Raw genomic sequence first — 26,992 nt, 5'->3', positions numbered from 1 at the left:
ATCGGAGCCCGGTCCCCCCATCGGAGCCCTCACAGACTCGTGGTTATGTAAAGCCCCGACGAGCACGACCGGGAGATTCTTCAGTGTCGGAATCTGAGTCACATGGGGCTGTTTTATTTCCCCCTCTGCTAATCTCGTTTCTATAGAAACAAGATTGGGAGGAAAAAAAAAAAAAAGAAAAGGGAAAAAAAAAAAAAAAGAAGCCAAGCACAGAGCGAGCGAGAAACCTGAGGTGATGGGTGAGGGAAGCGGAGGTGGCGGCTGAGGAGGTCGGAGCTGGGGATGCCAGCCGGGATGGGAGCGTGGCTGCAGTTGTGCGTGTCGAAGGGACGGGGACTCTCCCAAAGAGCCACTCTTGGATGAGCTGCTCCTCCGGCGGTGGGTGATCGGCAGAACCCGGAGCGAAGGGAGCAGAGGCTGGGCAGGTGAGTGAGCATCGCTCGCGCAGCTCCCGGGCATCTTTCCCTGGCACAGCACGGCACGGCACGGCACACCACAGCCGTGCCCGGCTCGCAAGGGATCCTGTCCCCAGCTGCTGCACTGGGGACATGCTCACAGCTGGAGCCACGGCCGGTGGGCACCATGCCGGCGGCGTGCCACTGCGGCGGGCCGGTGAGCAAGGTTTGCCGGCACGGTCAACGCTTGCCCGGAGGCTGGCTGCGTGTGCGCGGCTGTGCAGCCACGCACCTTCCCTTTCCGAAGCCTCTCTCTCCCGAAAAGCTGCCGCCTGCTCGGGAAGCATCTTTCCAGCTCCGATTATTTTCCCTCTGTTTTGTTCTAACTGCACCTGTGCAAATGAAACGCCGACAGGAGCCAAAGCCCGCGGCTGCCGGCAGCGCAGGGAGCTGTGCCTGCTCCCAGCCCTGCTCACCCCAGGCAGCGTCCAGCTCCTTCCCAGCAGGATTTCCCTTCCCCAGTCTCCAGGCCAGGCTGCAGCTGGGATGCCCATGGGGATCAGCCCCAGCTCGAAAGCCAGTTTTGCAACGACGGTTCCCAAAGGGAGGACTAGATGAAAATGCTGCTTCTTTGCCTGCTGCCGAGTGCCTGGGCTTGTCCCGGGACTCTCACTTGCCTGGGCTAATTCTGGAGGTTGGCAGTGCCGGGAGCTGGGTTAGTGCAGAACTGTGCACAGGCACGTGCCAGCTCCGGCATCTCGGGCTGGGGAATGCAACAAGTGGGAGTTAGTCCTGCCTGGGCTCCCATGTCTCTGTCTCTGGGATGGATGGCTCCTGCCCCTGTGGTCCAAGGGCTTTGGCTGGGTGTGTTGGTGGAGCAGGAGCATTGCCGGCGCTGCCAATCCCATGCCGGTGCCCACGCTGGCACTGCCTCGTGACTTCGGTTATCCCATGGCACGGTGCAGCCGTGCCTGCACGGACCGCGGTGTGCCCTGCGGCTCTGGCCGTGGCATGGCCGGGTCTTGCAGCACCACGGGCTGGGCGAGACGCCGCGTGAGCACCCAGGCTTCTGCGGGCACGCGCCCACTCTGACGGCTGCAAACCGCTGAGATGCGCTGCGTTTCCCAGAGGCTGCCCGCGATGTCCCTGCAAGGGGCACCGCAGGGGAGAGGGAGGGCTGCGGGGCCGAGGGCACCGGGATTTTGCTTGTCATCACGTTCTGGTTGTGGCGTGGCGTGGGGGCCGTGGCTGGCGAAGCCGGAGGGATGAATCGAGTCCCTGTGTATTTCTGTACTCGGTCAGCTCCGGGAAATGTCAGTGCTCATCCGCCTGCCCGGCCAGCGAGGGGGTGGGGGGCGGCGCTTCAGACCCTTGTCCTCATCCAGAGGGCAGCTGAGCGGATTTTTGTGCTGGGATGCTGCGTCCCGTGACGGCTCGGCGGGGCGGCTGAGCCGCAGGCAGGATGGGGCCAGGCTGCCAGGCCACCGTGTCTGCTCTGCCTGGCATGCCCACCGCCTCAGCGAGCCAGGGGCTCTGGCAGTCACCCATGCCAGAGTCAGACTCCCCAGAAAATGTGCCTGGGAAAGGGATGGGGGTCTGGCTGGTGTAATGTGGTGCATTCAGGGGGCACAGCTGGTGTGGGAGCTGTGCCCCAGGCTCAGCCGGAGTCTTCCCCCTTGGCCGGGCTGGGCTGTGCCAGCAGCGAGGGTCTGAGTGCCACTCTGAGCACCCTCCGTTCGTCCTGCTTGAGCATCCCAGGAGGCTGTCAGCACACACCGGACCAGGGACAACACCAGCCCCGTCCCCCTTCGGCAGCAGCATCCGGCTCTGGCTGCCCCTGCCTGCTCTGTGCCCGCGGCAAGGACCGGGTGCCACGGCCGATGCCAGCGGGGTGTTTGCCGTGCCAGGCCCTGCCGCCCCCGCGTGCGCGTGCCGTGGGGGTTGTATGGGGGTGACGTCCCCCCAGCAGCGGCGTTCCTGCCTCCCCGGCGCTGCCAGCGCTGCTCTGCCAGGAGGTTCGGAGGGAAGGGCTGAGGATGGGAGTTGCTGCAAGAGCCTCTGGGGCCGAGAATTATTTCTGGGGAGAAGATGGTGCGTTCTGAGTTAAGCGCCGACACGGGACTCGGAACGTGTGTAATCTGGCTGACAGATGGCACGTCACAGAGGTGTGATTTATGATCCAGCACAGTAGCTGAACAACCTGCTCCGGTTGTCAGGAGACGATCCTTCCCGGCGCTGCGGTTGATGTTTCAATTGATGGCTTTCCTCGCGTGTCCCCTCGGCTCCACGGGACCACCACGGAGTGTTGGCAGGTACTGGCGCGGCACCCTGGGTCTGCCCAGTCCCAGCAGCGCCGATGCTGAGCTGCTGCAGAGATGCTGCTTCTTATGGTGGGGTGGGCAGGTCACCCCAAATCCTGCCCAGGACAGACCTTGAGCCCTCCCGTGCCACAGGCAGGGCTGGGGCAGCAGTGCTGGCCTTGTCCCTGTCCCGTGGCTGGGATGAAGGTGGCTCAAGGCAGCAGCGACTCTCTGGGACTGCCTGTTCCCCAGACCAGCACTTGCAGTGTCGAGCGTGCTGGTGCTGATGGGAGAAGGCAGGAAAATCTTGCCCATCAGTGAAGTGCACGAGAGGATGGATGCCCACAGCCGTAGGGAATGTGCCTTACTTGCATAGCCTCTCTGTGCCTCAGTTTCCCTTCCTCTACCTTAAGATCCCTGACGTTGATCTTTCTCAAGGGACAGGAGCATCTATTAGTGTTTGGAAAGCACCTGAGGAGTAAAAATGTGATCCCAGCAGCATCCCCTCCTCGTTTTAGAGGCTCACCACCGCTGCGACCCACAGCACACAGACCCTGGGCATGATGCCCAGCACCGCTGCGGGAGGATCCTGACCCCGGGAGCACCCTGACCCCGGGAGCATCCCGACCGCAGGAGCATCCCAACCCTGGGGACCAGAGCAGCCCCAGCACGAGGAGCTCAGGGAAGCTGGCCCACAAGCAGGGCCTCGGTGGGGCAAGGGCAGTGGGGCAGAGCAGGCTGCCGGCATGGGGCTGCGCTTGCCTGCGTGCAGCCACGGCAGAGCAGGTATGATTCATTCCCTCTTCTGCAGTACAGTTTATGTAAAGCAGCACTGTATAAATAGCCAGATGATACTGTAATGTGCTCCTGGCTTTCTAATTAGCGATGCTTCTGCTGGAGCTTTTGGGTCTGGCGAAGGTGAGAGGAGGCTGGTTCACTGCTGAGCGCTGGATGAGATGCTGACAGCTCTCAAGGGGAGGTACTGGCCCATCAGACTGGTCGCAGCCATCTCCTTTAACCTGACCGTGAGCAGCTGGAGGTGGTGGGTGAACCAGCTGGGTGACCGGTAGGCTGGAAGGTTGGTCTGGGGGGGGTGAAAGCAGCACCCAGCATCTCGATACATGGTCATCTTCTGGCTCATACGTGGCCTCGCTGGTCTGCCCTGGGTCAGGCAGATTGAGGCAGTGCCTGCCCTGCACCGAGAGCATCGCCTGCATCCCCGCGCCTTCCCCTGCCACGCCGTGCCGTGAAGGGGTGGCCGTGATGGTCCATGGTGGGGATGGGCTGAGCTGAGCAAAGAGGACAGTCCCTAAATCTCAGCAGATGAATGTCCCCAGCGTCCTGGCAGCTGGGGATGGAGCCCTCGCCCCAGCAAGGTGGCAGGAGCCACTCCTGGGAGGAGGAAAGCTGGGCAGTGTTAGGGCTGCCACAGCGGGAACAGCCAAGCGCCACCGAGGAGGTGCTGCAGGAACCCAGCAGCACCCATTCCCGTCACCCAGCCCCATCCCTGGATTGCCCTGCTCGCCCCAGGGTCTGCACCACACTGGAGGGGTTACTGCAGAGCATCAGCGGTCGTTGCCCACATCTCCCTAAATTAGGATCTTATTCTTTACAGCTGAGCTTCGACAGCAGATGAAAAGGGGGGTGCAGTGGTGGGGACGGTGTCAGCACGGGACTCTGCTCCGTGGGCTCTCCCAGGGCGCCTGGATCTCTCCTCTTCGAACGCCTCTTCCTCTGGCTGCGAGCGGGGGAGAGCTGGGGTTTGGGTTTCTTGTTGGGTTTCTTTTAAGGCAAACCTCATCCTTTACATCAAAGTAGTATTTCTTCTCAAGAATGTAAAGAATGACCCTGGAAGGTCTGAGCGGCTGTTTCCCGGCGGTGATCGGAGAGACGAGAGCCTTCTCCAGAAAGCTGTCTCCACCCGTCCCCAGCAACAGCAATTCATAAGCTGAAAAATAAATCAATAACCAGAGTTAATGAATTGAAGATGTCTGTGTTCAAAATGTATCAGGAAAAAAACTGTTAGCTGCTCGTGGTTGGCTTAATTATTGTGAGGGAAGGCAGGGAGCTCTCGTTTCTGAGAAATACCTTCTTTTTTTCTTTCTTTTTTTGGAGGTATTTTGTTTGGTTGAAGCCGGTCAGGACTCTCGAGGAGAGGAGGATTGGCTTTAGCAATGTGTGTACATTCAAAGTCTCCCCCCAGGTGTGTCCCTCAGCCCCTGGGGATCAAATCAGTCAAATCGCTCCCGTCTCCTTCCCCTCCCAGCCCAGGGAAACAGCACCAGTGGCACCAGCCCGGTCATGTGCCCAAGTTGGTGTGTCCCAGCTCCCCAGGCTGCTCCTCCCTTGCTCCCACCTCTGCTCCCAGTGAACTGGCAGCAGGGACGGGTTGTGACACTGTGTTTGGTGGCAAGCTGGGCATGCCAGCCCTTGGCATAACTGGCAGAAGCAGCCAGCATTTCTCCAGTGTTGGCCATCACCGGTTGGCATTTGGGCAGGAACACACATCCAAAGCGACGTGGGCAGCAGGTCGAGGGAGGGGATTCTGCCCCTCTGCTCTGCTCTTGGGAGACCCCCCTGCAGTGCTGCGTTCAGCTCTGGGGTCCCCAACATGAGAAGGACATGGAGCTGTTGGAGCAGGTCCAGAGGAGACCACGAAGATGATCCGAGGGCTGGAGCACCTCTGCTCTGGAGACAGGCGGAGAGAGTTGGGGCTGTTCAGCCTGGAGAAGAGAAGGCTCCAGGGAGACCTTCCAGTACCTAAAGGGCCTACAGGAAAGCTGGAGAGGGGCTTTGGACAAGGGTGTGTAGTGAAGGACAAGGGGCAATGGCTTTAAACTGAAAGAGGGGAGATTTCAATGAGATCTGAGGAAGACATTGTTCCCTCTGAGGGTGCTGAGGCACTGGACCAGGTTGCCCAGAGCAGCTGTGGCTGCCCCATCCCTGGAAGTGTTCAAGGCCAGGTTGGATGAGGCTTTGAGCAACCTGGTGTAGTGGAGGGTGTCCCTGCTCTTGGCAGGGGGGTTGGAACTGGATGGTCTTTGAGGTCCCTTCCAACCCAAATGATTCTATGTAGGGAAGTGATTTTGCTGCAGCGGGGACCAGGACCCGGGGCTAACTCAGCCTGCCGAGCTCGCAGCTTCAGTTCTGCTAACAGCAAACAGCACACCATCGACCTGGGCTGGTCCTGGCTTGCTGAAGCGATGCTAAACCTGCTGCTGCTCTGCTCCTTCCTCCCGAGGCTGTTGCCCTCTGGGACTCCCCTCCTTTCAGCTCCGAGCATCGCCTGGCTTTGTGCCATGGGCCTGGTGCAGGGAGCCGGGGTGCTTCAGTGACATTAACGCCTTTCCTCTCCCCTTCCCCAGGTCGGAAAGCAGCCTCTCTAGGTTTGCCCACCGCTTGTCGGTTAAGCAGAAGCAGGAGAAGAGAAGGAAAGCTGAGTATGCCTCGGCTGAGCTGTCTGCCTTCCGGCCCAGGTCTCTGAGCATTGAATGGTAAGAGCTGCAGGACAGGGCTGGGGGAAAGGAGCTCCTGTCTCTCCCATCCCCCTCCTGTCCCCTGTCCCCACTGCTGCCACTCTCTGTCCCTGTCCAAGCAACATCCCAAGGGGTAACACCTCTGTCTGCTGCAGAAGCTCCCCCAGGGTATCAAGCCAAAACATCCCCCTGCCCCAGTGCAGGAGCAGCAGGGAGCCCCGGACGGCTCCTTCCTTGGGGAGCTGCAGGAGACCCCACGATCTGAGCTGTGGGGGTCTACTGGGGCTCATGTGGGACACGGACGTGTGTGTCTGCTGGGCTGGGGCACACGAGCACACACCTTAGGCAGCCCCCACCGCCAGCTGCTTCCCTTCCCTTCCCTTCCCTTCCCTTCCCTTCCCTTCCCGTCCCTTCCCTTCCCTTCCCTTCCCTTCCCTTCCCTTCCCTTCCCTTCCCTTCCCTTCCCTTCCCTTCCCTTCCCTTCCCTTCCCTTCCCTTCCCTTCCCTTCCCTTCCCTTCCCTTCCCTTCCCTTCCCTTCCCTTCCCTCCCCACACTCCTTATGGGAGCTGAGAGGACACATCCTGGCTCCTCACTGCCTGGTTCACCACGGTTGGATAAACCAGAGCCAAGAGCCACAGCGGGATGGCCGCAGCCGGCCCCCCAGGGCAGCCCTGTTTGCCCACCCCAGAGGGACTTGGTGCTCCCTCCTTCGCTGCTGCTGCTGCGGTGCCCGCGGGGCCCCTGGTGCCGAGCCCAGGTCTCAAACTGCAGCCCCTGCTCGAGCAGGGAGTCATTTATCCCGGGTTTCTAAGCTCTGATGCAACAGCCTTGGAAGCAGATCACAGTCAACCCTCGCAGCGTTAGAGGTGACCTGCTAAGGATATTTAAAAGAACTGGAAATTGCATTGCTTTCTGCTGCCTTAGATGGTTAAAGGAGGGGAAATCTTTGGGAAAAAAAAAAAAAAAAGAAAAGAAAAGAAAGAAAAAAAGAAATGCTTAGAAATTGCAGGAATGTCGAGTTCGGTTTTCGTTTTCCCTGCTTTTTTTGGAGATCTTTCTGGCGGTTATTGTACGTTCTAACACTTCAGTGGGAGGTTGTGGAGTCCTCCTCAAAGGCTTCCTCTATCTGTGAGGTTAGTTGGGCATCAAAGCTAACTAGGTATTAATGAGGCCAGCAAGGAATTTAAGCTATTTGGTGACAGATTGCTTTCTTCTCCGCTTGCACAACTTTCTTCCCTTTGCTGAAACGATGTCACCAGGAAAGCTGTTGTGCAATTCCTATGAATCTTCTGAATAGACAAATATGTGGATTTGTAACATACCAACTAGGAAAACAAGCAAAGAACTCGTTAAAAACAAGCAGAATTTCTCTTTATTCATATTAAAGAAGCAAGAGAAGTCAGTAAATCTCTTTTCTCGCTCTAACTGTCTCTTTGAAGCCCCTGGATCCCGTTTTAGCCCCGCTGCGTCAAGGTAGATTTGCGGTACGTTTTCACTCCCTCGGAAGCATTTTCCTGGGGGGAACCCATCTGGCTTGGATGAGTTTGCCGAGCGCGTTGTCCGGCCGCGGCTCCGCAGCAGCGGGAGGTGCTGCTGGTTGACGGGGTTTCTGTAAGGCAGCTCGGGGACGAGCTCTTGGGGAGGAGGAATCGCCTTTCCCTTCAGTTTGCCACGTGCCGCCGGGTCGGAGATGGAGGCTGGAAGGGCTTTCACGTGGCCGGTGGGGCATGTGCCTGGTGCACACATTTGCACTCAGGGAGGCACTCGGAAGCTTTTCCCAAGCAAGAACCAGCCTCCTCCGCGGCCCTGTCCTGCAAAGGGGGCACCTGGCCATTCCCCTGCTGTGAAACGTCGTTTCTCTCCATCCCTTGTATGTCTTCAGGGATCCACGATCATCGTAGTGGGATCAGCATCCCCAGGCAGTCATTCCAAACAGTCGTGCTGCACACACGGGAAGAGCCTTTGGAGCCATGGGTGCTTCTGCTCCTGCTCATCCCGTGCCTTGCTCGGGAGGTCCGGGACCGCAGGCGAGGCTCGGAAAAGCATGGCTCATGCCCTTGCAACTCCACAAATACCTAATTTGGCTTCCAGAGCAAATATCTGCAGGCATCAAATCCGTATGAATTTATAAGCTTAACCCAAGGTCACCACCGCATCGTTGGACCTGCCTCTGTGCAGAGGGTGACCGTCCGTGCTGCGTATGGTGGGGGGGTTCAGCTCGCCCCATGCAGGTAGGAGGGGGATGGGAAGGTGATGGGCCGTGTTTTCCCAAATCAATGGCTTCTGAGAATCCTGCCCGTCTTAATCCCAAGGCTTGAAGGCACAGAAGGGCTTGTGGACCTGCCGTTACCTCTTGCCAAGGAGGAGGATTATAAGCACAAAAGCATCAGTGGCCATTGCTTTGCAAAGCTGGGTGTCAGTCTGGTGGAGGGGTTAGTGTTTTCTGCCTGAAATTCCTACCAAAACACCATCACTCCAACCATGTCTCTGCCATAGCGGAAAGCATCCTTGTGTCTCATCCCCATGTGGGACAAGCAGAGCCAGTTTTCCAGCATTGCCAGTTGTCTGGGTGCTCAGGTAGGGCTGGATGGAGCCAAGGTAAGAGAGAAGGAGTTGTACAGTATCACGGTGTCTGCCTGACACCATGTCCCCCGCGCCAAGCACTGCCAGGTAGGATGGGGACAATAGATCCCTTCATCCCCCCTTGGCCCTTCTCCCAGTCCCTGGGGACACCTGGAAGCCCTGCAGGGAGGGTTGCTGGGTGCTGCCATTTCTCTGGGCCAGGAGCTGCAGAGATTTGCTGCCACGATACATAAGATGCTCAACGTCCCCGCGCCGCCTCCCCAAAAGCGCGGGGATGCTCCTGCCGCAGGTCTGGCGGTCCGTGCGGCCGTCGGAGCACGTCTGCCCCGCTGCCCGGCCTGAACGTGCTCGTGGGCCGTGTTTCTCCGCGGGCACAAGGCAGGCTTTCTTCTCACGGCACGTGTTTATGGGCTGCACCGGGCGAGCGGAGCACGGTCCCGCTCCCGAGCGTGGCCGTCAGCGAGCGAAGCCTCGTTAGTTCCACTTATTAAAAAAAAATTGCTGGGGGGAAGGGAGAGAAGGCAGGGAAAGAGTGAAGTATTGAGAAAACACTTCTTTCATTCATATGTTGTTTACTGAAATAAATACTTCATTATTAGGCTTTTTTTTTTTTTTTTTTAAGCCAGCACCACAGAGTCCCCAGTGTTGGGGCCCGTGACTGTGCTGTATCACCGCGGCCCGTTGCTCCCGCGAGCCGGTGTCTTGCTGCTGGGAGGTGTCCGGAGAGAAGCACTGCAGGGAGCAGGAGGCTTTCCCAGCTTGGGGGAGAAACGTGGGGGCTGCTCCTGTCGGGTTCCATGTAGCTTTGCTGATTCCTTTCTCCTGCTCTTCGCTGCACGCTCTGCCTCGCAGGGCACCGTGGCAGCTCGAGCTCCAAACGAGGCAAAAACTGGCGGTTGAGGCAGGGAAGGATTTGGGGGCTGATTGATTAAAGCTCTGCTTTCTGCTGGTCTGTGGTCCTTGATGAGCTCCAAAGCCTAAATAGCACGAAGGCGTGCGAGACCGAAGCGATCTCTTTTTGAAGTTCCCCACCTTCCGCGGTCAAAAGTCGAAAGCCAGCGGCTCCCATGGAGCCTTCCCGCCGTCCCTACAGCCACCTCGAAACACCAGCAATCCCTTTTCTCCCCCCTTAGGGTGAGCCGAGGCCAAGAGAGCCTCCTCTCCTCTTGTGCGTGTCACCTGAGAAACCATCTGCGTTTGTCTTTCCTCTTAAATGAGTCTTAACGCAACCGAAGGGCCGCGAGCTGCTGGTGCCGGCGCGTGCGGAGCCTGGGAGCCTCCGTGTCCCTCTCGCATCCTTCCAGCTCTGCTGCTCAGCGGGATTTCCAGCCCCGGCAGGTTTGTCCTCCTGGCATCCACTTGTCTCTTCCTTTTCCTTTCCTACCTCTCGGTCTGGTTTTCCTTCTATTTATTCCTTGGCTTCTCTTCCCCCCCACTGCCCACTCCTTTCCCCATACTCACCTCTTATCGTCCCCTCCAATTTTCCTCTGTTTTCTTCTTGGTTGGTTGCTTCTGCTTGCTGCCTGTTCTATTTGGGCTCCTCGAGTGTTTCACGTCGGACAGCCTCCCTGCGATCCGCGGTCGGAATAGCCTATTCCCACGGGGGCTCAGGAAAAAATGCAGCGCATTCCTCGCTTCCCCCAGCCCCTTATCGCGGTTCTGCTCGTTGGCTGCCCACCACGAGCTGTTGAAGCAGTGCTGGCAGGAGCATCTCGGGTGGTTGGACACGTGGGGAGGGAGCCAGCCAGCGTGGGTTCAATCCTGCCTGCGTCCTGGATTGCTGCTGGAACCCTGGCACGTTGCTGAGTCTCAGCTCCTCGCCTTGCCGCTGCTGGAGACGAGGATGGGCAGAGACCTGCTGGCCCCGCAGCTCCGGGCACAGACTGTGCCCACTTGGATGGGAAGGTGCAGAGTGGTTTTCCCGCGATGTCCCAGCAGCCGGGCTGGGTGTCACGGCTGGCAGGCATCCCTCTGCCATGGGGCCGCGGTGCCATGAGAGCAGGAGCCACAGCCGCTGGGTACGGGAAATGCGCTGGCAGCACTGGGCTGGCAGAGGCAGCACATGCGTGTTTTGGGTTTGGTTATGAAGCTAAAAGGTTTCTTCACCCTGAGGGAGTGAAGCACTGGACCAGGTTGCCCAGAGAAGCTGTGGCTGCCCCATCCCTGGAAGTGTTCAAGGCCAGGTTGGATGAGGCTTTGAGCAACCTGGTGTAGTGGAAGGTGTCCCTGCCCATGGCAGGGGGGTTGGAACTAGATGGTCTTGAAGGTCCCTCCCAACCCAAACCATTCTGTGATTCTATAATGGAAGTGTTTTTGTGAAAGTTATTTAAAAATTTTGCAGTGCAATAGTATTTCCCCTTTGGGTTCAAGCGGTGGGCCGGCAGCACGGGTGACCATCTCCATGGGCAGGCTCCGTGCCTCCGACACCCGGACGCTGCAATCCCGTGGGAGATGCTGAGCCGCTGGCTGATCCGGCTGCCTGTTCCCAAGCCAGTGCACTGGGGAGCTGCTGCCGCAGACCTCGACGAGAGCCTCGCGCTGCTTCCGTCGCCGTAGTCTGTGCTCGTGCAGGACTTTCCCCAGGGCTCTCCGCCGGACAGTTGTCCGTTTGCCGGGGGGACCCAGCACGAAGTGAATTATCAGCAACTTTTGGAGAAGTGGGGAGGAGCAGTACCGTCAAGACGGAGGGTGCAGAGCTTCTCTGGGCTTCACAGCCCTCCTCGAGCTCTTACTCCTAACTTAATCTGAGCTTCCAAGAGGAGGCTTGAAGCCCCTTCTCTTGCTGGCCAAGGAAGCTCTTTGGGGGAAAATAAGAGGGAAAACCAGGCTCTGAGCCTTCCAGTGGAGAGCGCCAGAGCCTGGGAGGTGTGGGGGGGTCTGGGAGCCAAGAGCTGCCCTGGGCAGGCGGAGATGCGGGCACCACGTCTGTGCCAGCCACGATGTAGGGCAGCCAGCCCTGCCGAGAGCTTCGCCTCCCCCATCCCACTGGTCCCGGCCACGGATCCAGGGTGAAACGCAGCCCCACCCGGCTCGCTTGTGCCGAGCGCGGGCCCTGGCCGGGCCGGCGCGGTGTTGAAACGAAACGCGAGGCGCTTTGTCTCGACTGGGAGCGCTTTAAGCCCTCGCTCGGGAACAATGGCCAAGCTATGGGGTCATTTGTTCTGGTATTTCAGCAGCTCCTCATGATTTATGGGATGTTTTGTTCTGCTGCTTGTCTTAGCTTCCCCCTCTCCACCCTCCCCGTCTCCATCCCTTCTCCATTTCAGCTCCTCCTCCCCCCGCTCCCAATTCCCCTAATAGCTGTGGAGCCGCTCTGCCGTACGCGGCCACGGTGTCTGTGACTTATGGAATTAGCCCTATGGGAGCTGGACGTCCATGCCAGGGTGTCCCAGCTGCCAAGGGAGCCAGCTGACAGCAGGGCCTCTTGCCCCCCACCCTCCCAGGACACCTCTCCGTGGGCAAGGTGGGCACCAGCTAGGGAGCCCCAGAGCTCTTGGCTGGCCTCGGCACCGCGGCGATGGCCACAGTTGATGCCTCTGGGTGTTTGGGGGGAGCAGGAGTTTGCCCACCCCCTGAGCTGGTGGGACAGTGATTGACCAGTGACTGGGAGGGACTCGCTGATGGGGATGGGGAGGAGCGAGCTCTCAAAATATCTCCCTGAAAGTTGGGTTTGCCTTTAGGAAAGGATTTGAAAGGAATGATTTACTTGCGGAAAAATCACCTTTATCCTCGTTGCCTCTGAGTCATCTGCAGACAGAGAGAGGCTCACGGGCAGCTGCCGGTCACGGCGATACCAACGCACCTGCTGCAGCCGGTCCTCGGCCCGGTCAACGGCAGAGGAGTCACAGTCTGTGCGGCTCCGCTTCCGCCACCCCGTGCTGCTGGCAGGGAGCTGGGAGCACCCCGGCCGGGGGGCACGGTGGGGAAGGGGGACTGCGTGGGGGAGTTTGGGACCATCCAAATGGTAGGGTCCGTGCAAGGCTTGCGCCTCCCCTTCTCATGCCACAAGCTTCCATCAGGCCATGTTTCCTCCTCAGCTGAGGAAAAGCAGCTCGGCTTGGGATGACGATGAGGCTGGAGAAGTTGGGAGAAGACCAAGGGTTGGATCGTCTCTGCGTGCAGTGTTGTAAGCTGCTGCCGCAGGTGCGGCGGTCCCACCTGCCTTCGATTCTCATGTCACTGCAGCAGGAAAAATCGAGCTCCCTGGGAAAGGGAGGGAAGGAAAGCGTTGGGAGAGGACTGATTTCCAGGTTCTCCCCATCTGGGACTGAAGCACTCGGCCAGATCCCTTCCGCACTGAGAGCAAAGGAAGGAGAGACATCATTGATTTAAAAGACAAATTTAAAATATTGTGCTGATGTGCTGTTCTGGCCGTTTCCCTCTGCTGGGAGCCGATACCTCCAAGCCCCGATGCGGTTATTTCTCGGTGCAGCGCATCCATTATCCTCAGCGCGCTTTGATTTCTGTCAAATAGCCCATTTGCCTGATTTGTTTAGTTTTATTCTCATAGAATCATAGAATCACAGAATGGTTTGGGTTGGAAGGGACCTTAAAGATCACCCAGTTCCAACTCCCCTGCTATGGGCAGGGAAACCCTCCACTACACCAGGTTGCCCAAAGCCTCATCCAACCTGGCCTTGAACACTGCCAGGGATGGGGCAGCTACAACTTCTCTGGGCAACGTGTTCCACTGCCTCACCACCCTCATCATCTCATCTCATCATTTCCCACGGCCTGGATCTGCAAAGCAGGATGGATACCTTGGTCCCTGCTGAGGAGTGTGGAAGATGTTCTTCATCCTGCAGGATCTCCACTGGTTCTTCTCCATGGATGTGTCCATGCCCAGAAGGTGCCGGTTGCCCAGATTTGCACAGCAGGCAGCCCCATGGTTATGCTGGAGGGAAAGTGCAGAGATGCCACAATCCTTGGTTTGAAGGAAAAATCTCGTGGATGTCTGAATCATAGTGTGAGTCAAGCCCTTCCTGATGGCCCCATGAATCCTCCACACCAGCTGATATTCCCGTAGTGTCAGTGCACTGGATTTGGAAGGTTTTAGCTCTCCCAGACCTCTTAGCCTGCACACAAAAAATATCTCAATATATTTCTTGGAGTGGCAATATCGATAATAGTCCTGGTTTCCTACTAGTGGTCAGATCTTCACACCTGCTGGCTTTGAACCGGGCTTCTCCCTGAGCTGATTTGCACCCAGGGAAGGACAGTGGAGATGAGTTGTGTGTCCGGAGCCACCCCAGTGAGACAGGCAGTCTGTCCCAGCCCCCGGCTGCCGGGCTGTGCTTCCGCCAGCCCTGGGGACGGCTTTGCCCTGGGAGCAGGTGGGACCGCTGGTCTCACTGCTGGTGCTGCTGGGGACGCGGGGGTCGGGAGGCACAGGAGCATCAGCACCACGTCTAGCGAGTCCCAACAGATGACACTTTCAAGGTATTTGGGTACTTTTAATCCTCTCTTGTCCCTTAAACTGTGGTAGTCCCTGTTGCACAGGCTTTCTCCGCTCTTAGTTTCCCACCGGCTGAGACGCTTCTGCCTGCCAGAGCTTCAGGAACCTCCTGTTTATCTTCCTAGAGAGCATCTCTCGGTGCCAGGTCAATATTGGACCTACTGGCTTGGATGCTGGCGGGATGGGCAGCACTCAGCGAGGAGGCCAAGCTGCAGGCAGGAGTCAGCCCAGGACACTTGGGACACTGAGGACCAGGTCCTGGGATGTGTTGGGGTCTCTCTCCACCTTTGCTTGAGTCTTTCCTGCTGCCTGTACACTCACTCTTCCCCATCGCTTTGCTTCACACCCATCCCTCTTACCCATCTTCTGTCGGCTTGCTTGCTCTTCAGAGGAGGTTTGTGAGCCCAAGTGATCTCCACATCTGCTGAGCCTTATGCCCACTGGAGGTCAGGGAGAAGCAGTTACGTTCTCCTCTGCTCCTCACTTCCAGATTTCCTCCTGTTCTCCCTAACATTAAAATATTCATTCCTCAGCCCCAGGGCATCCTGCAGTAGCTCACTCTCCAGGGACATTCCTCTCCCCGTCCCACTTTGCCTCCATTGCCTTTTTCTCCACCGAAGTCAGGGCAGGCTCGTTACTGATGGTCTGCTGTGAACAGCTGTTGTTTCTGAGCTTTGGAAAAGGAACAAACGACATTATGTGGTAGCATTTGTCAAGTATGGCCACCAGAGCAGCTGCTGAGCTGAGCAGAACTCCAAGAAACATCTCATCTTGGCGTTATCAGGATTGACTCTGGCCCACTTCCCCAAGAGGAGCCATCATCACCTTCAGCAGGATGCTGTGGCTGGTTGAGTTGATGTTCTCCATGCAAACCCTACGTGTTTCTGAGCACGTGATTGTTGCAGCCTCTGAGATGGCAGGGACTGCAGGTAGGTCTGGCAGCATGGTTACTCACCTCTTCCCACAGTCCTGTTTCTCCTCTCCACTCCCAGGCTCCACGTTTAGGTGCTAAAGTGGCCAGGACCCAAACCAACTCATCAAAGTTTCTGAGCTTCACCCATCACAAAGAGTGGCCTGGGCTGGGGGCCAGGGACGAAGCTCTGGCCAGGGGCATAGGGGACCTGGCTTCTCCTGGCCCCCTGAGCAACTAAGGGCAAGATCTGCCCCTCTTTGTGCCTCAGTTTCTCACTCTTTAAAAGGAGCACAGCAACACCAGCCTCTTTTCTCAGGCACTTTGAGAACTACTGATGAAGGAGCTGACTGTTGCATCAGGACACTTGATAACTGGGGTCTTCTGCTGGCAAACCCATTCCCCCAGCCCCAGGAACAAGATGTGGGCTGGCTCCGAGCTCAGAGCTGGCAGGTCGAGCTTTCCTTTTGGGCTTTGTAAGTTTGGGATCACATTCTGGAGCTGTCAGCTTATGTTACCACTTCAGCGAAGAGCACCAAGGTCAAGGTTGCTATGCTGTTTGTGGTGTCCTGCATGGCTGGCACGTCCTCTGCCCAGGGAGCGGATGCTAAAAAAAGTCTTTTTTTTTCCCCGCAAGTGGTGTTCTCATTCATCAGGTGGAGAGGAGGAGGCAGTTATTGTGGTCAGAGGCAGTGGCAGGAGCAGAGGTGGGCAGACAGCTCCTTCTAGGTCTGGAGAGATCCAGGCAGGATCTTAAAACTAATTCTTTTAGGTTTAAATGCCACTGTGCACCGGGCTCTGGAGTCAGAGGGTGCTGTCTTCTGCTGTGTGATGGAGCCTTCAGCCTTTCTGCACGCCTGGCCTACGTCAGAAGACACAAGCCTTGAAGGACAGACTCATCGTGGGGTCAGTCCCTGCTGCCTTGTGCCAGGGAACGGCCTGGAGGGCAGAGACAGCCCGAGGAGGCTTGGCCGGGTTTCTGGAGGTCGGGAGAGCTGTGTCAGGTTTCCCTGTGCGCTGAAATCCTGCGGAGCAGCGGGCCAAATCCTGGGGAGCCAGGAGGCTGCTCCTGGACACAGATAAGCCATCGTGACATTTAGGTAGTGCCCCTGCTCTCCCCATCTGTGCCCAGTGTCTTGCTGGCTGGCCAAGGGAGCGTCTGAGGGGACATTGGCTTTGAGCATGTTCTTGGAGCTCCCTGAACGAGGAGGTGGATAACCCGGTGGAGCACTTCCCTGCTTTCTGTGCAAGTGGGAGGCTGATGCTGCCAAGAGGTCCCGTCCTCCCAGCGCTTTCCTGGCCCGGCTCTGCCCTGGTCACGAGCTCTGGAAGGCTCGTGGTGAGCAGAAGAGCAGTTTTGCTTATGGAGCAGAGCTCCACTCGGGTGAACTTCATGTGAACTCATGATGTTTCTTTGGCCGTTGTCTTTCCTGACGATGCAGGCGGGTCGGGAACTGGATGCTGTGTTGCACAGGGACCCAAGGCTGCCTTCCTTGTGCACCTCATCCTCTGGCTGTGCCATGGAGGTGGGATCTGCTGCCTGAGCAGCCGCTCTTCACGCTGAGTAGGAACACCAGCAGATGGATAGAGCTGTCCCTGGGCTACACTGGGACCATGCTGCCATACCTGCTGCTCTCCCTGGTCTTAGTGGGGCTGGTAGGTACCCCATTGCAGCACCAGGGCTTTAGTGACCAGCTCGAGGTCAGACGGGTGGTCTGTGGCAGAGGTACATCTCCCCACCTCGTCCTGCTCCCACACTTTACCGGGAGATCACAGCTTCCACATCTGTGTTCACACCAGATCATTTGATCTGTCACCAGAAAAATCCGGGGTAACAGAGGAAGAGAAGCTCTCTGGGCTGAGGGCTTGTTGGCACAGCAAATCGGAGGTGTGACTGCAGCCTGAGCCAGCCCGTGTTAACAAGGGGGACAAGGGGTGGCATCCCAGGCCAGCATGTGCCAGGATGCAGTGGGCACCTAGAGGGGCTTTCCAGGTCCATGGGAGCCTTGATCCCAAGGAAGCTGTCTTGCAGCAGACAGCCAGGAGAAGCAGGGTGAGGAGCGTGTGGGATGAGCAGGGGGTCTCAGGAGCATGAGGGTGTCTCCACCCTGCCTCTCGCTGTTCAGGGGATGGTGAGGGGGAGGAAGGAGACAGCAGCACCCACCATGTGTTGGGGCCACCAGCTCTATGAGATGTTTCCCACCTTCTTGGTGATGGAGGAGCCCAAGCTGTTATGTCTGGCTCGAAGCTCCTCCTCAGTGCAACCATGTCAACAGAGATTTCCCCAAGTGCTCTGAGAGACCTCTGAGGTGCTGGGGTCAGGTTGGTCTCCTCTCACCCCATGCTGCCACCTCCCATCTCCAGGGCCACCTCTGTGCTGGAGTAAAGTCATCCTCCCGTGCTGCCATGGAGGGGCGAGGGCTGAGGAGGGCACCTCTCGCCCCACACGTTGGTTGTAGACGTGTTGGTTGCAGCCGGAGCCGGCGGACGCCCGTTGTGATGGCTGTCTAACACTTTCCAGCGGAAGTTTGTTTGCTTATACCTTTGCCAGACTTTAAACCGTTTGGGCTGAATTTTTCCAGCTCGCTTTGCCTCAGGCTGAACTTTCTCCTGATTTTTTTTTTTTTTTTTTTCCCAAGTTTCAGCAGAAGGTTGGGGAAAAATGATAGCTTTGCCAATTTTATTTTTTTTTTTTTAATCCCGTCTCTTTGAGGACTTGTGGTGCCTCCATGCTTCGGAAAAGAGACTTGAAATTTGGCAGGGTTGGTGCATTCCTGGTGGAAACCAACACAGATTTGGTCAAATTGTTAGCCTCTGGAAAGCATGATTGTGCATGCTTGGAAGAGCTCTTCAGAGGTCCTTGTGCTCTCCAGCTCCATCAAGCACCTCCTGTCCCATCTCTAGAGGCACCCCCTTGCCCTTGTGAGTTCAGGTCAGCCATGGTGACTTCAAGGAGGCCAAGGCATAGTTTGGTGCTCCTTCCTAGCACGTCTCAAAGCACTTTGCAAAAGACAACGGTGTCTTTATCTCCATTTCCCATGTGTGGAAACAGGCACTGGCTGTGGGCATCACCTGCCTCGTGCCTTCAGTGGTAGAGCGAGGAACAGGGCTCAGGTCAACTTGAGCAGTGTCTTGTCTTTAGACCAGGAGAAGCTGAGGCAATGCTTAATGAGAGGAGAGAGTGTTTCCCAGTATTCCCATGTCCAGAGAGACATTGGGAAAGGGCACTTTCACCCCTGCCTCTCCCATGGGTGTGCTTAGCAGCACTGGTCACATCGACGCATGGATGGATGAGCGTGTCCTGATGTTCAGAGGTTTGACCTGGTGATGACTGTGATTTTTAACATTGCTTTTTTATATTAGAGTGGAGATCTTTTCCACTTGGTGTCCCAAAGGCTCTGACAATTCCTCCGTAGACTCCGTTATCCTTAGCTTGGGCTTCTCCGCCTGATGGTATCTCAAAGCTTTCTGCAGCTGGAGGGAGAATAAAGTGGCACATGAGGTGGGAAGGCTCTGGTCTGACGGAGGCAGCTGGCAAACCTCAGCTGGAAGGAGGCCTGCCTCGTGATGAGGTCTCCCCAGCTGGTGCCGTTACAAGAGCCCTTGAGCCGTTGTGGGTGTTTTCTAGCAAAATGGTAAAAAAAAGTTGGCTTCTCCCCTTGCGCTGCAGCGTTTGGACCCTGGCTCCATTGGAGATGCGTGGAGGGAAGGCCAGCCCTGGCATACGTGAGTGCTTTTGTAGTTGGGTGGCAGCGAACGAGCTCCTCTGGCATTGCGCTGGGTGGTGCTGGCATGACACCGGCAGCAGGGCTACGTGGCGGGGTTGGTCCCTCCTGCCAGAGGAGGAGACCTCAGTGGGTGCTGGGCAGGGAGCTGGTCGTGGAGCGAGCCGGGAGCAAATCCTGGCGTGAAGCTGTGCCGAATGGGAAGCTGGCCCAGGACATGCCACCGGCAGTCCAAGGAGATCCCCAGCGGGGGGTGGCTGTTCTGGGTAGCGGTGCCAGGGACACCCTGTGGGTAGTGGCCAGCGTGCCCAGCACTGCCGGCTGGGTCCTGCTGGTTGCCTTCCAGCGGGAAAGGGGTCTTCTAACTCCAGTAACATTTACCAGCTGGGCAGCAGCTCTGGAGCCGGGTGTGTGCGTTTGTCTGTTCTTCCATTGTGTCTTGGCCGTCGTCTCCTCCTCCCCGCCGAGATCAATGTCTGTGGCCTGCTTTTTATAATCCCTTTGGGTACAGCTCTGGAAGTCTTCAGCCAGCGGTGCTGGTTTCCATCGTGCAGCTTCGGCGTGCTTGAGCCGCTTGGTCCCCATCTAGCTGGATGGCTTGGGTAGGATGATGGACTGGAGGTGGGTTTCCTCCAGAAGGGACATCTCAGCGAAGGGCTGGGGAGGTCTCCAGGAGGGCTGCAAGGCGTCGGTGGGATGTAGTTGGCTGGGGATGGAGACCAGCCACCAGGTAGGGGGGAATGAGCTCAGATGACCTCCAGAAGTCTTTCTTGGGCCGATTTTCTCCAATGTCATGGTTTTGGAGAAGAGGTGGCTCCCGAGGACAGCCGGATCTCACCAGCGTGTTCTTCCTGGTGGCACCAGGTGGCGCAGGAGGGTAAAGGATTTGCTCGTCATCGCCGCGGGTCTGGGTTCAAACCCATCGCCTCCCACTGCTGCGATGAGTCTGCAGGTCTCAGCCCCCACCGCATGGGGCTGTGCCCATGTGCCCGGGCGAGCTGCAGCCCCAGGGCCAGGCAGCGGGGATGCGGCTCCTGGGAGCCCTGTTCCCAGCAGAGCGAGGAGCTGAGCCAACGTCTGAACCGTAGTGGGGGGCGTGGGTGCGGAGCCCCAGCATCCCGGGAGCGGGACACGGTGGTGCGAAGGAGCCGTTATCGGCGGGGAGAGCACCTGTGGGTCTCAGCAGGAGGAGGAGGAGGCAGTGTGGGATGGTGCCCTGGTGCGAGGCCGTGGTGAAACGCAGAGCGTTCCGACCCCGTGTGCTTGAGCCGTCGGAGAGGGAGATGTTAGTTCTTCTTCCCGGCTCCCAGGAGGTCCCGGGTGTTTTGCTGGGGTGCGGTACACGGCCACAGCCCTCAGAGAAGCTGGGGCAACGCCATCCCAGCCCCCATGGCCCCTTCTCCCATCGAGACGATGCTCAGAGGCAGCCACTGGCCCTGTGCGGGCTGGGGTGGCCACAGCAGCTTCTCCAGCAGCCTCCCTGCTCCTTTCCAAGAAGTGGGTGTCAGGGCCCAAGTGCGGGGACAGGACCAAGCTTGGCTGAGCGTGGTCTGACATCCTTCCTCGCTCCTCCCAGGATGGCAGCCGGGCCCCGGCCGCACGGCTGAGCATCCCCATGCTGAGCATCCCCCTTCTGCTTCCGTTGGGTCCAAGCTGGGCCCTGCGACCCCATGGAGATTTTTATTTTTTTTTTTTCCCCCTTCCTGGTACCTTCAGTGATCTTTGAGACCAGGCGTCGTATGACTCAGCTCCTGCATTTGATACCCCCGAGAAGAGTTTGCACACATGCATCTGTGGCGCAGAGCGGTGCTCGTTCCTGGCAGGCCGAGCAGGGATAGGATTTCGTCCCGAAAGAGGGGCAGTGAGTCCCCTCCGCTCATCCGCTGTTAATATGCGGAAGTCTGATTTAGCCGGGATGGTGCCAGCAGGTCGGGGGTGTCTTCCAGAGCACTGCTGACCCGCTCCAGCATCCGGGCTTGGGAGATCCTGGAAGGACTGGAGGAAGCACCGTTGCAATGCAGAGCAGGTGCTCGGCAGGTCCCTCTGTGCTTTGGAAATCTGTCCGTCCTCCCGTCCCTACCTGCAAAGGTCCAGCTGGTTGCGTGTGCCAGAAGCATCGGGCACATTTTGGGTGCTGGGGCTGAACTGCTCGTTCTGGCAGTCGGCGCGGGGCACGGTCAGCAGAAGTTGATACCGATGTAGATCCTGTGAAGGGCAGTTTGGGCGCTGACCTTTAGGTCCTGTCCGTTTCTGCTGCCCGGTCCTTGCGAGCAGCTTGGGTCTGGAGGCAGCTCCCAACTCGAGCAAGGAGCACCCAGCCAGCCCCTGGCGCCGAGCAGCCTGGGCAGTGGTGCTGAGCTCCCTCCCTGGGGTGCTGGGTGAGCACGAGGTCACAGATCCTGCAGTGCAGAGGTTTGCAGAGGGCAGCAGTCTGCAGGGTGCAAGCGACAGGGGTCTGCAGGACACGGGGGTTAGCAGGGGACAGGGGTTAGCAGGGGACAGGGGTCTGCAGGGCACAAGGGTTTACAGGGCGCAGGGGTTTGCAGGGGGCAGCTGTTTGCATGGCACAGGATTTATAGGGAACAGGGATCTGCACAGCACAGGGTTTGCAGGGCGCAGGGGTTTGCAGGGCGCAGGGGTTTGCAGGCACGGGGATTTGCAGGGTGCGGGGGTTTGCAGGGCACGGGGGTTTGCAGGGCACGGGGGTTTGCAGGCACGGGGATTTGCAGGGTGCAGGGGTTTGCAGGGTGCAGGGGTTTGCAGGGCACGGGGGTTTGCAGGGCACGGGGGTTTGCAGGCACGGGGATTTGCAGGGTGCAGGGGTTTGCAGGGCACAGGGTTTGCAGGGCACGGGGGTTTGCAGGGTGCAGGGGTTTGCAGGGTGCAGGGGTTTGCAGGGGGCAGGGTTTGCAGGGTGCAGGGTTTGCAGGCACAGGGGTTTGCAGGGCTCAGGGTTTTCAGGGTGGCTGCAAACCCCAAGCGAGCCAGACCCCGGGGCTGCACGCTTGGCTCTCAGCACTGCAGGACGGGCTCTGTCTGCCTCCTGCCCGCCAGCAGCTGGGGTTCAGGTGCTCACAGGGCTGTGGTCGCACCGGGCGCTGCCCGTTGCTGCTGGGTACCTGGTGCTGGGGTGGCCACATGGGGCTTCCCCCTGAGCTTCGGTCACGGCTCGGGGCAGCTCGTCCTGCTCAGTCTTGTCTCCATCATGTTCCAGTTAAAACCAAATGTGTTCTCCAGCCTAAGCTGCGCTGCCGTTTAAGCCTTTCCAAAAATGAAACAAATACCCACGGACTGCAATTCGGATTGCAGCTCAATTAGGGCTCGTTCCCAATGCGATCATAAAACCTCCAGTACGAAAACAAACAACCCAACCAAACCACATCCAAGCCTGACAGCGTCCTCTGGAATGCCTTTAAAATAACAAGGGGGGCAGAGGAAGATGAAAGCAGCGTGGCCGGGGGGGAAAGAGGGCTCTTCGGCCCCGAGGGGCAGCCCGGAGGTGGGCTGAGCAGGTGTGGGGCAGGGCCCTGCGGGATGGGGACCGGTGTGGAGGAGATGGGTATGATGGAGATGGGGTGGGATGGGGACAGTGTGGAGGAGATGGGTATGATGGAGATGGGGTGGGATGACGACCAGTGTGGAAGTGATGGGTGTGATGGAGATGGGGTGGGATGGGGACCAGCGCAGAAGTGATAGATATGATGGAGATGGAGTAGCTTGGGGTCCATGGAGTAAAGGGTTAGGCTGTGTTCCCAGCAGGATTCAGTGGGGCGAGGAAGAGGAAGATGCATAGGTGTTTCGGAGCGAGGTGGTTGTGCTGTGAGCAGCTTTGATGGCGGGTGTTGGAGCAGGCCGGGGGGGCGCGGGGCCAGAGCAGGACCGCGGCGGCTGGAATGCGTGTCCCGCGTAACCCTGGCTTGCACCGAGTCCAGCCAGTCTGGTGCCGCGGTTCGGGTTTCACGGCGGACTTTAAACCCGGCCATATTTAGCGAGCGCTTTGCTGGCCTGTCAGGGAGGGGAAGCCACAGCACAACTAATAAAAAAAGCCAAACAAAAACAATGTAATTAAAGAGACTCAGCACTGTGTGTTCCCAGAGCAGGAACATTTACCCAAGGCTTGCTTGCTCAGATGCTTAACGGCGACCAGCAGTTAAAGGCTGGCATGGGGGGGGGTAGCGCAGCGAGGAGGGTTTGCCCTGGCTGGGAGGTGGGAGCCCAGGGCTGAGCACAGCTCCTGATGGCACATCTGCCCTCCTCAGTGCCCATGCTGGGCGGGAGGCGTCAGGGGCTTTTGGCACTGGGACGAGAAGCCATGGCTGCTGAACCCCTCCAGCCAGGGACACCCACTTAAATTTGGTAGCAGAAAAGTGGGTTTTCTAGGTGTGAGCATCCACCCCATCCACATCCAGGGCGGGCCAGAAGCTCTGCTGGGGTAAATCCTCGTGAAAACAGTGAAGCCAATGGAGCTGGTCTGGGGTGTGGAGCCGAGGGCCTGACGTGGACGTTGTGTCTCCCTTCCAGCATCTCCTTCCTGACCTGGGTCTGCAGATGGAGCCCGTGCAAGCCCCTGGGATTTTGTGTTTCCCTTCCCTCCGGGGATGATTCGGGGTGCCCGGGGCCAGGCAGTGCCAGCCCTTGCCCCCTTCAGAGCAGCTCACAGCTGGTGCTCACGGGCTGATGTCAGCATCGTCTGCCTTGGGTAGACACCCATCCATCGCGCACCGTCCCTTAGCATGGTCACCGAGAAGTGTCCCAGTGTCCTGGCAAAGCTGCTGGTGAGGTGTGTGTGCAGGCAGGGCAGGAGCTGCCCAGGAGGGACGCATGCATGGGGGCATGGCCAGGACGGTGCCGCTGGGTGACTACGACGGCAGTGCTGACTGTGACAGCAGACTGTCCCGTGGGACTGAGGAACTGAAAGTCTGATTTTGGTCATGTTTTAATGGGGGTTGAGCCACAAGCTCATTTCTAGGCTCATTTTAAAACCATGATGAGGATGTTTAATGAAAGAAAGAAGGAAAGAAAGAAAGAAAGAAAGAAAGAAAGAAAGAAAGATAGAAGCAGCAGCATTATCATGTTGCAACAGAATTTGCTCGAGCGTCTCTGCTCCCTTCCTCCCTAAACGTACTGCTGGGCCTGCAGAAACGGGGTGTTTTATGGGAGGCCTCCGCAGACTGTCAACAAGTGATCTGCTTGGTTGGCTCTGGAGCTCTCTTGGAGCCCTGCGGTCTCCGTCTCTCCCGAATTCAGAGCCCGTGATTTAGGAGGGAGGTGTGGTGGGGGAGCCGTGCGGGCAGGCTCTTCCCTGCTGTGCTGCACCAGAGGACGTGGCTGTGCTTCAGGAGGACACTGCTGGACTTGCCCATGGTGTGGGACATCACTCATCCAGCCCACGTGCCTCCCCGCTGCCACGGCCCCTCCGGCGGCCGAGTCAGGGCTGGTCCCGGGGGGTCCTCACCGCACATCACAGCTGCTGCCTTCCCAGTGCGGGTGATTCCCAAGGGACACGAAAGCCCCTGATTTGGGGAGCAGCCTGGACAGCGATGCATGATGCCCACCCCCTCTTGCTGCCACGGGGGAATCCTCCACTTCTTCCCCTGCAGAGGTGCAGGGTGCTGAACGCCAGTGGGACATTGCAGATCTCGCCCAGGATGTGCCCTTCGGCTTATCGGATCCTCCGGCTTATTCGGGTACCGAGCTGCTGGCAGTTGGCTCTCAAATCCAACGCCATGCCACGGTGCTGTGTGGCTGTGGGGTCGGCTTGCTGCTGCCGTGGGTCGCAAGCTCCTCAAGAAGCACCTACCTGCACCGCAACGTGCCTGGTATGTGGCTGGCAGAGACAACGTGCAGCCCCACCAGTGTTGCCAAAGTGGTGCCTGATGCTCGGGAGACTGCAGCGACCTGGGTGCCGTGCAGCATCTCCTGGCTTTGCACCGTGCTGAGCTCCTGCGAGCACTGGGCTAATAGCGTTGGGCTTCTGGAGCTCGAGCAAAAATGTCCTGGCAGGAGCAGGAGCTGTGTAAGTTAGTTGTTATTGCTAAACAAAAGAGGCATGCTCGTTTCGGCTCCATTCAAAACAAAACCCAGCGGGTTTGCCAAGTGGGGAAAAAAGAGAAAATCTGTAGGAAACAAACAAACAAAGCCCTGGATCTGGTTTGGTGCCTTTCCCTGGACCCAGGTTTCAATAAGCAAGTGGATTTTCCAAGCACGCAGATGTTTCCATGGGGCAGGAGTGTTTTGCTCCATCCTTGCGTGGCCAGGTCACCGCACAGTATTTAAATACCTTGGAGGTCCGTACGCCTCAGGTCCTGGTTTTGAATGTGCCTTTTGGTGGGTTATGGAATCCCCCTCTTTTGGGAGGGCTCCCCTGCTCCTTGTCCAGTTTGGTTCCAATCTCTATTTCCCCAGCCCTGAAAAATTCCTTATACTCGGGCAGAAAGAGTGGAAAACACGAGTGGTGAGCAGCTCCCCTGTGTGCTCTCCATGGGTTAGGAGCTTGAGTGGACTCTGCCGTGGAGTGTTTGGCATCCGAGTGTTTGGGGCCGCAATGTGTGATTCCCTGCACGTGCCAAGGGTCATCACGGCCCTGGTCGTGAGGTCGGACTGAGTGTGCTCAGATGAAGAAATACCCTTCGCACTCAAGCTTCTTTGGGAACATCCTGTGCGTTGATTTTGCCCCGCTGATCTCCTGGTGCAAGCTCCCGGATTGGGAGAAGGTTGGCTGAGTTGGGTTGGGTTTCCCTGATAACTGGTTTTAGCCTTCTCCTGTCCTTTGCCTGTTCGTTTTTTGGATGACTCCGTGGACTGAATTGGACCGCGGCTCAGGAAAGCATCCCTGGCAGCTTGTGCTAATGTACCACTGACATCCACAGTGCCACGGGGCTACAACGAGCTCTTCAAGGACTCAGTCATAGAATCCCAGAATGGTTTGGGCTGGAAGGGACCTTCAAGGTCATCCAGTTCCAACCCCCCTGCCATGGGCAGGGACACCTTCCACTACACCAGGTTGCCCAAAGCCTCATCCAACCTGGCCTTGAACACTTCCAGGGATGGGGCAGCCACAGCTGCTCTGGGCAACCTGTGCCAGTGCCTCACCACCCTCAGAGGGAAGAATTTCTTCCTTAGATCTCATCAAAATCTCCCCTCTTTCAGTTTAAAGCCATTGCCCCTTGTCCAACCACTACACGCCCTTGTCCAAAGTCCCTCTCCAGCTTTCTTGCAGCCCCTTTAGGTACTGGAAGGTGCTGGAAGGTCTCGCTGGAGCCTTCTCTTCTCCAGGCTGAACAACCCCAACTCTCCCAGCCTGTCTCCATAGCAGAGGTGCTCCAGCCCTCGCATCATCTTCGTGGCCTCCTCTGGACCTGCTGCAACATCTCCATGTCCTTCTGATGTTGGGGACCCCAGAGCTGAACACAGCACTGCAGAGGGGGGTCTCATGAGAGCAGAGCAGAGAGGCGGAATCACCTCCCTCCTCCTTCTCCTCCATGCCCCAAGCCTTCTCACCCTTTCAAAGCATTAACACCGTCATCCTCCATCCTTCGAGCTCCCTTTTCCTCGTGCATGGAGCCCGGCGGATTCTGTCTCTGCTGCATCTGGCTGCAGCCGGCGGGGAGCAGCTTCCCAAAGCAACAGCCGCCCACGCCGACCCCGAGGATGGGAACGTGGTGCTGAGCTCATGTCTGCCGCTCCATGAGCTAATCCTTTCCACGGCCGGCGTGGGGGGTGGCAGGGACTGGGCAGCCTCAAGTTTTGCCTGGAAGGGCATTGCCACCAGCAGTGACACCGCTCGCACATGAGCCTTTTCACAGCCCAGGCTTCCGCTGGTGGCAGATGGCGTGGGATGGCCACCGTGCTCTGAGTGGCCACGTCTGGTGGCCTCCAGGCAGGACGGTCATTGCCTGCCCATGCAGGTACCTCCAGCTCCTGTCCTGATGGGCAGGGCTCCTGCCAGCCAGCCCGGGTCTGGGCTCCAGAGCAGCCCTGCCTGATGGGGACTGGTTCTCTGCTGGAGGCTCGGAGATGCTGTGCCCTTAAACAAAATGCACTTAAAACCATCTAATTACAACGATTATTACCACTGGTTGCTAGGCCAAGATCTGCAACGTTGGAAACATTAAAACCTAGACTAGAAACCACAACGTTATAAACTA

The 26,992-nt window shown here is 58.0% G+C and overlaps 1 protein-coding gene across 2 annotated transcripts in view; it reads left to right on the top strand.

The window, feature by feature from the left end:
• Window positions 1–26,992, top strand: part of LOC104372901 (ankyrin repeat and fibronectin type-III domain-containing protein 1) — a 199,212-nt gene that overhangs the window by 153,314 nt on the left and 18,906 nt on the right. Inside the window, exon 5 of one of the 2 annotated variants that reach the window (XM_086622226.1) lies at window positions 6,061–6,189. The exons of the other annotated variant lie outside the window; for it this stretch is intronic. Within the exon in view, the coding sequence (XP_086478352.1) occupies window positions 6,061–6,189 (129 nt within the window). The remainder of the gene's footprint in view (window positions 1–6,060; window positions 6,190–26,992) is intronic. 2 annotated transcript variants of the gene reach the window in all.

Source organism: Tauraco erythrolophus, chromosome 17 (genome assembly GCF_009769465.1).
Source record: "Tauraco erythrolophus isolate bTauEry1 chromosome 17, bTauEry1.pri, whole genome shotgun sequence".
Classification (NCBI taxonomy): Eukaryota; Metazoa; Chordata; class Aves; order Musophagiformes; family Musophagidae; genus Tauraco; species Tauraco erythrolophus.
This window is presented reverse-complemented; position numbering and strand designations above follow the sequence as displayed.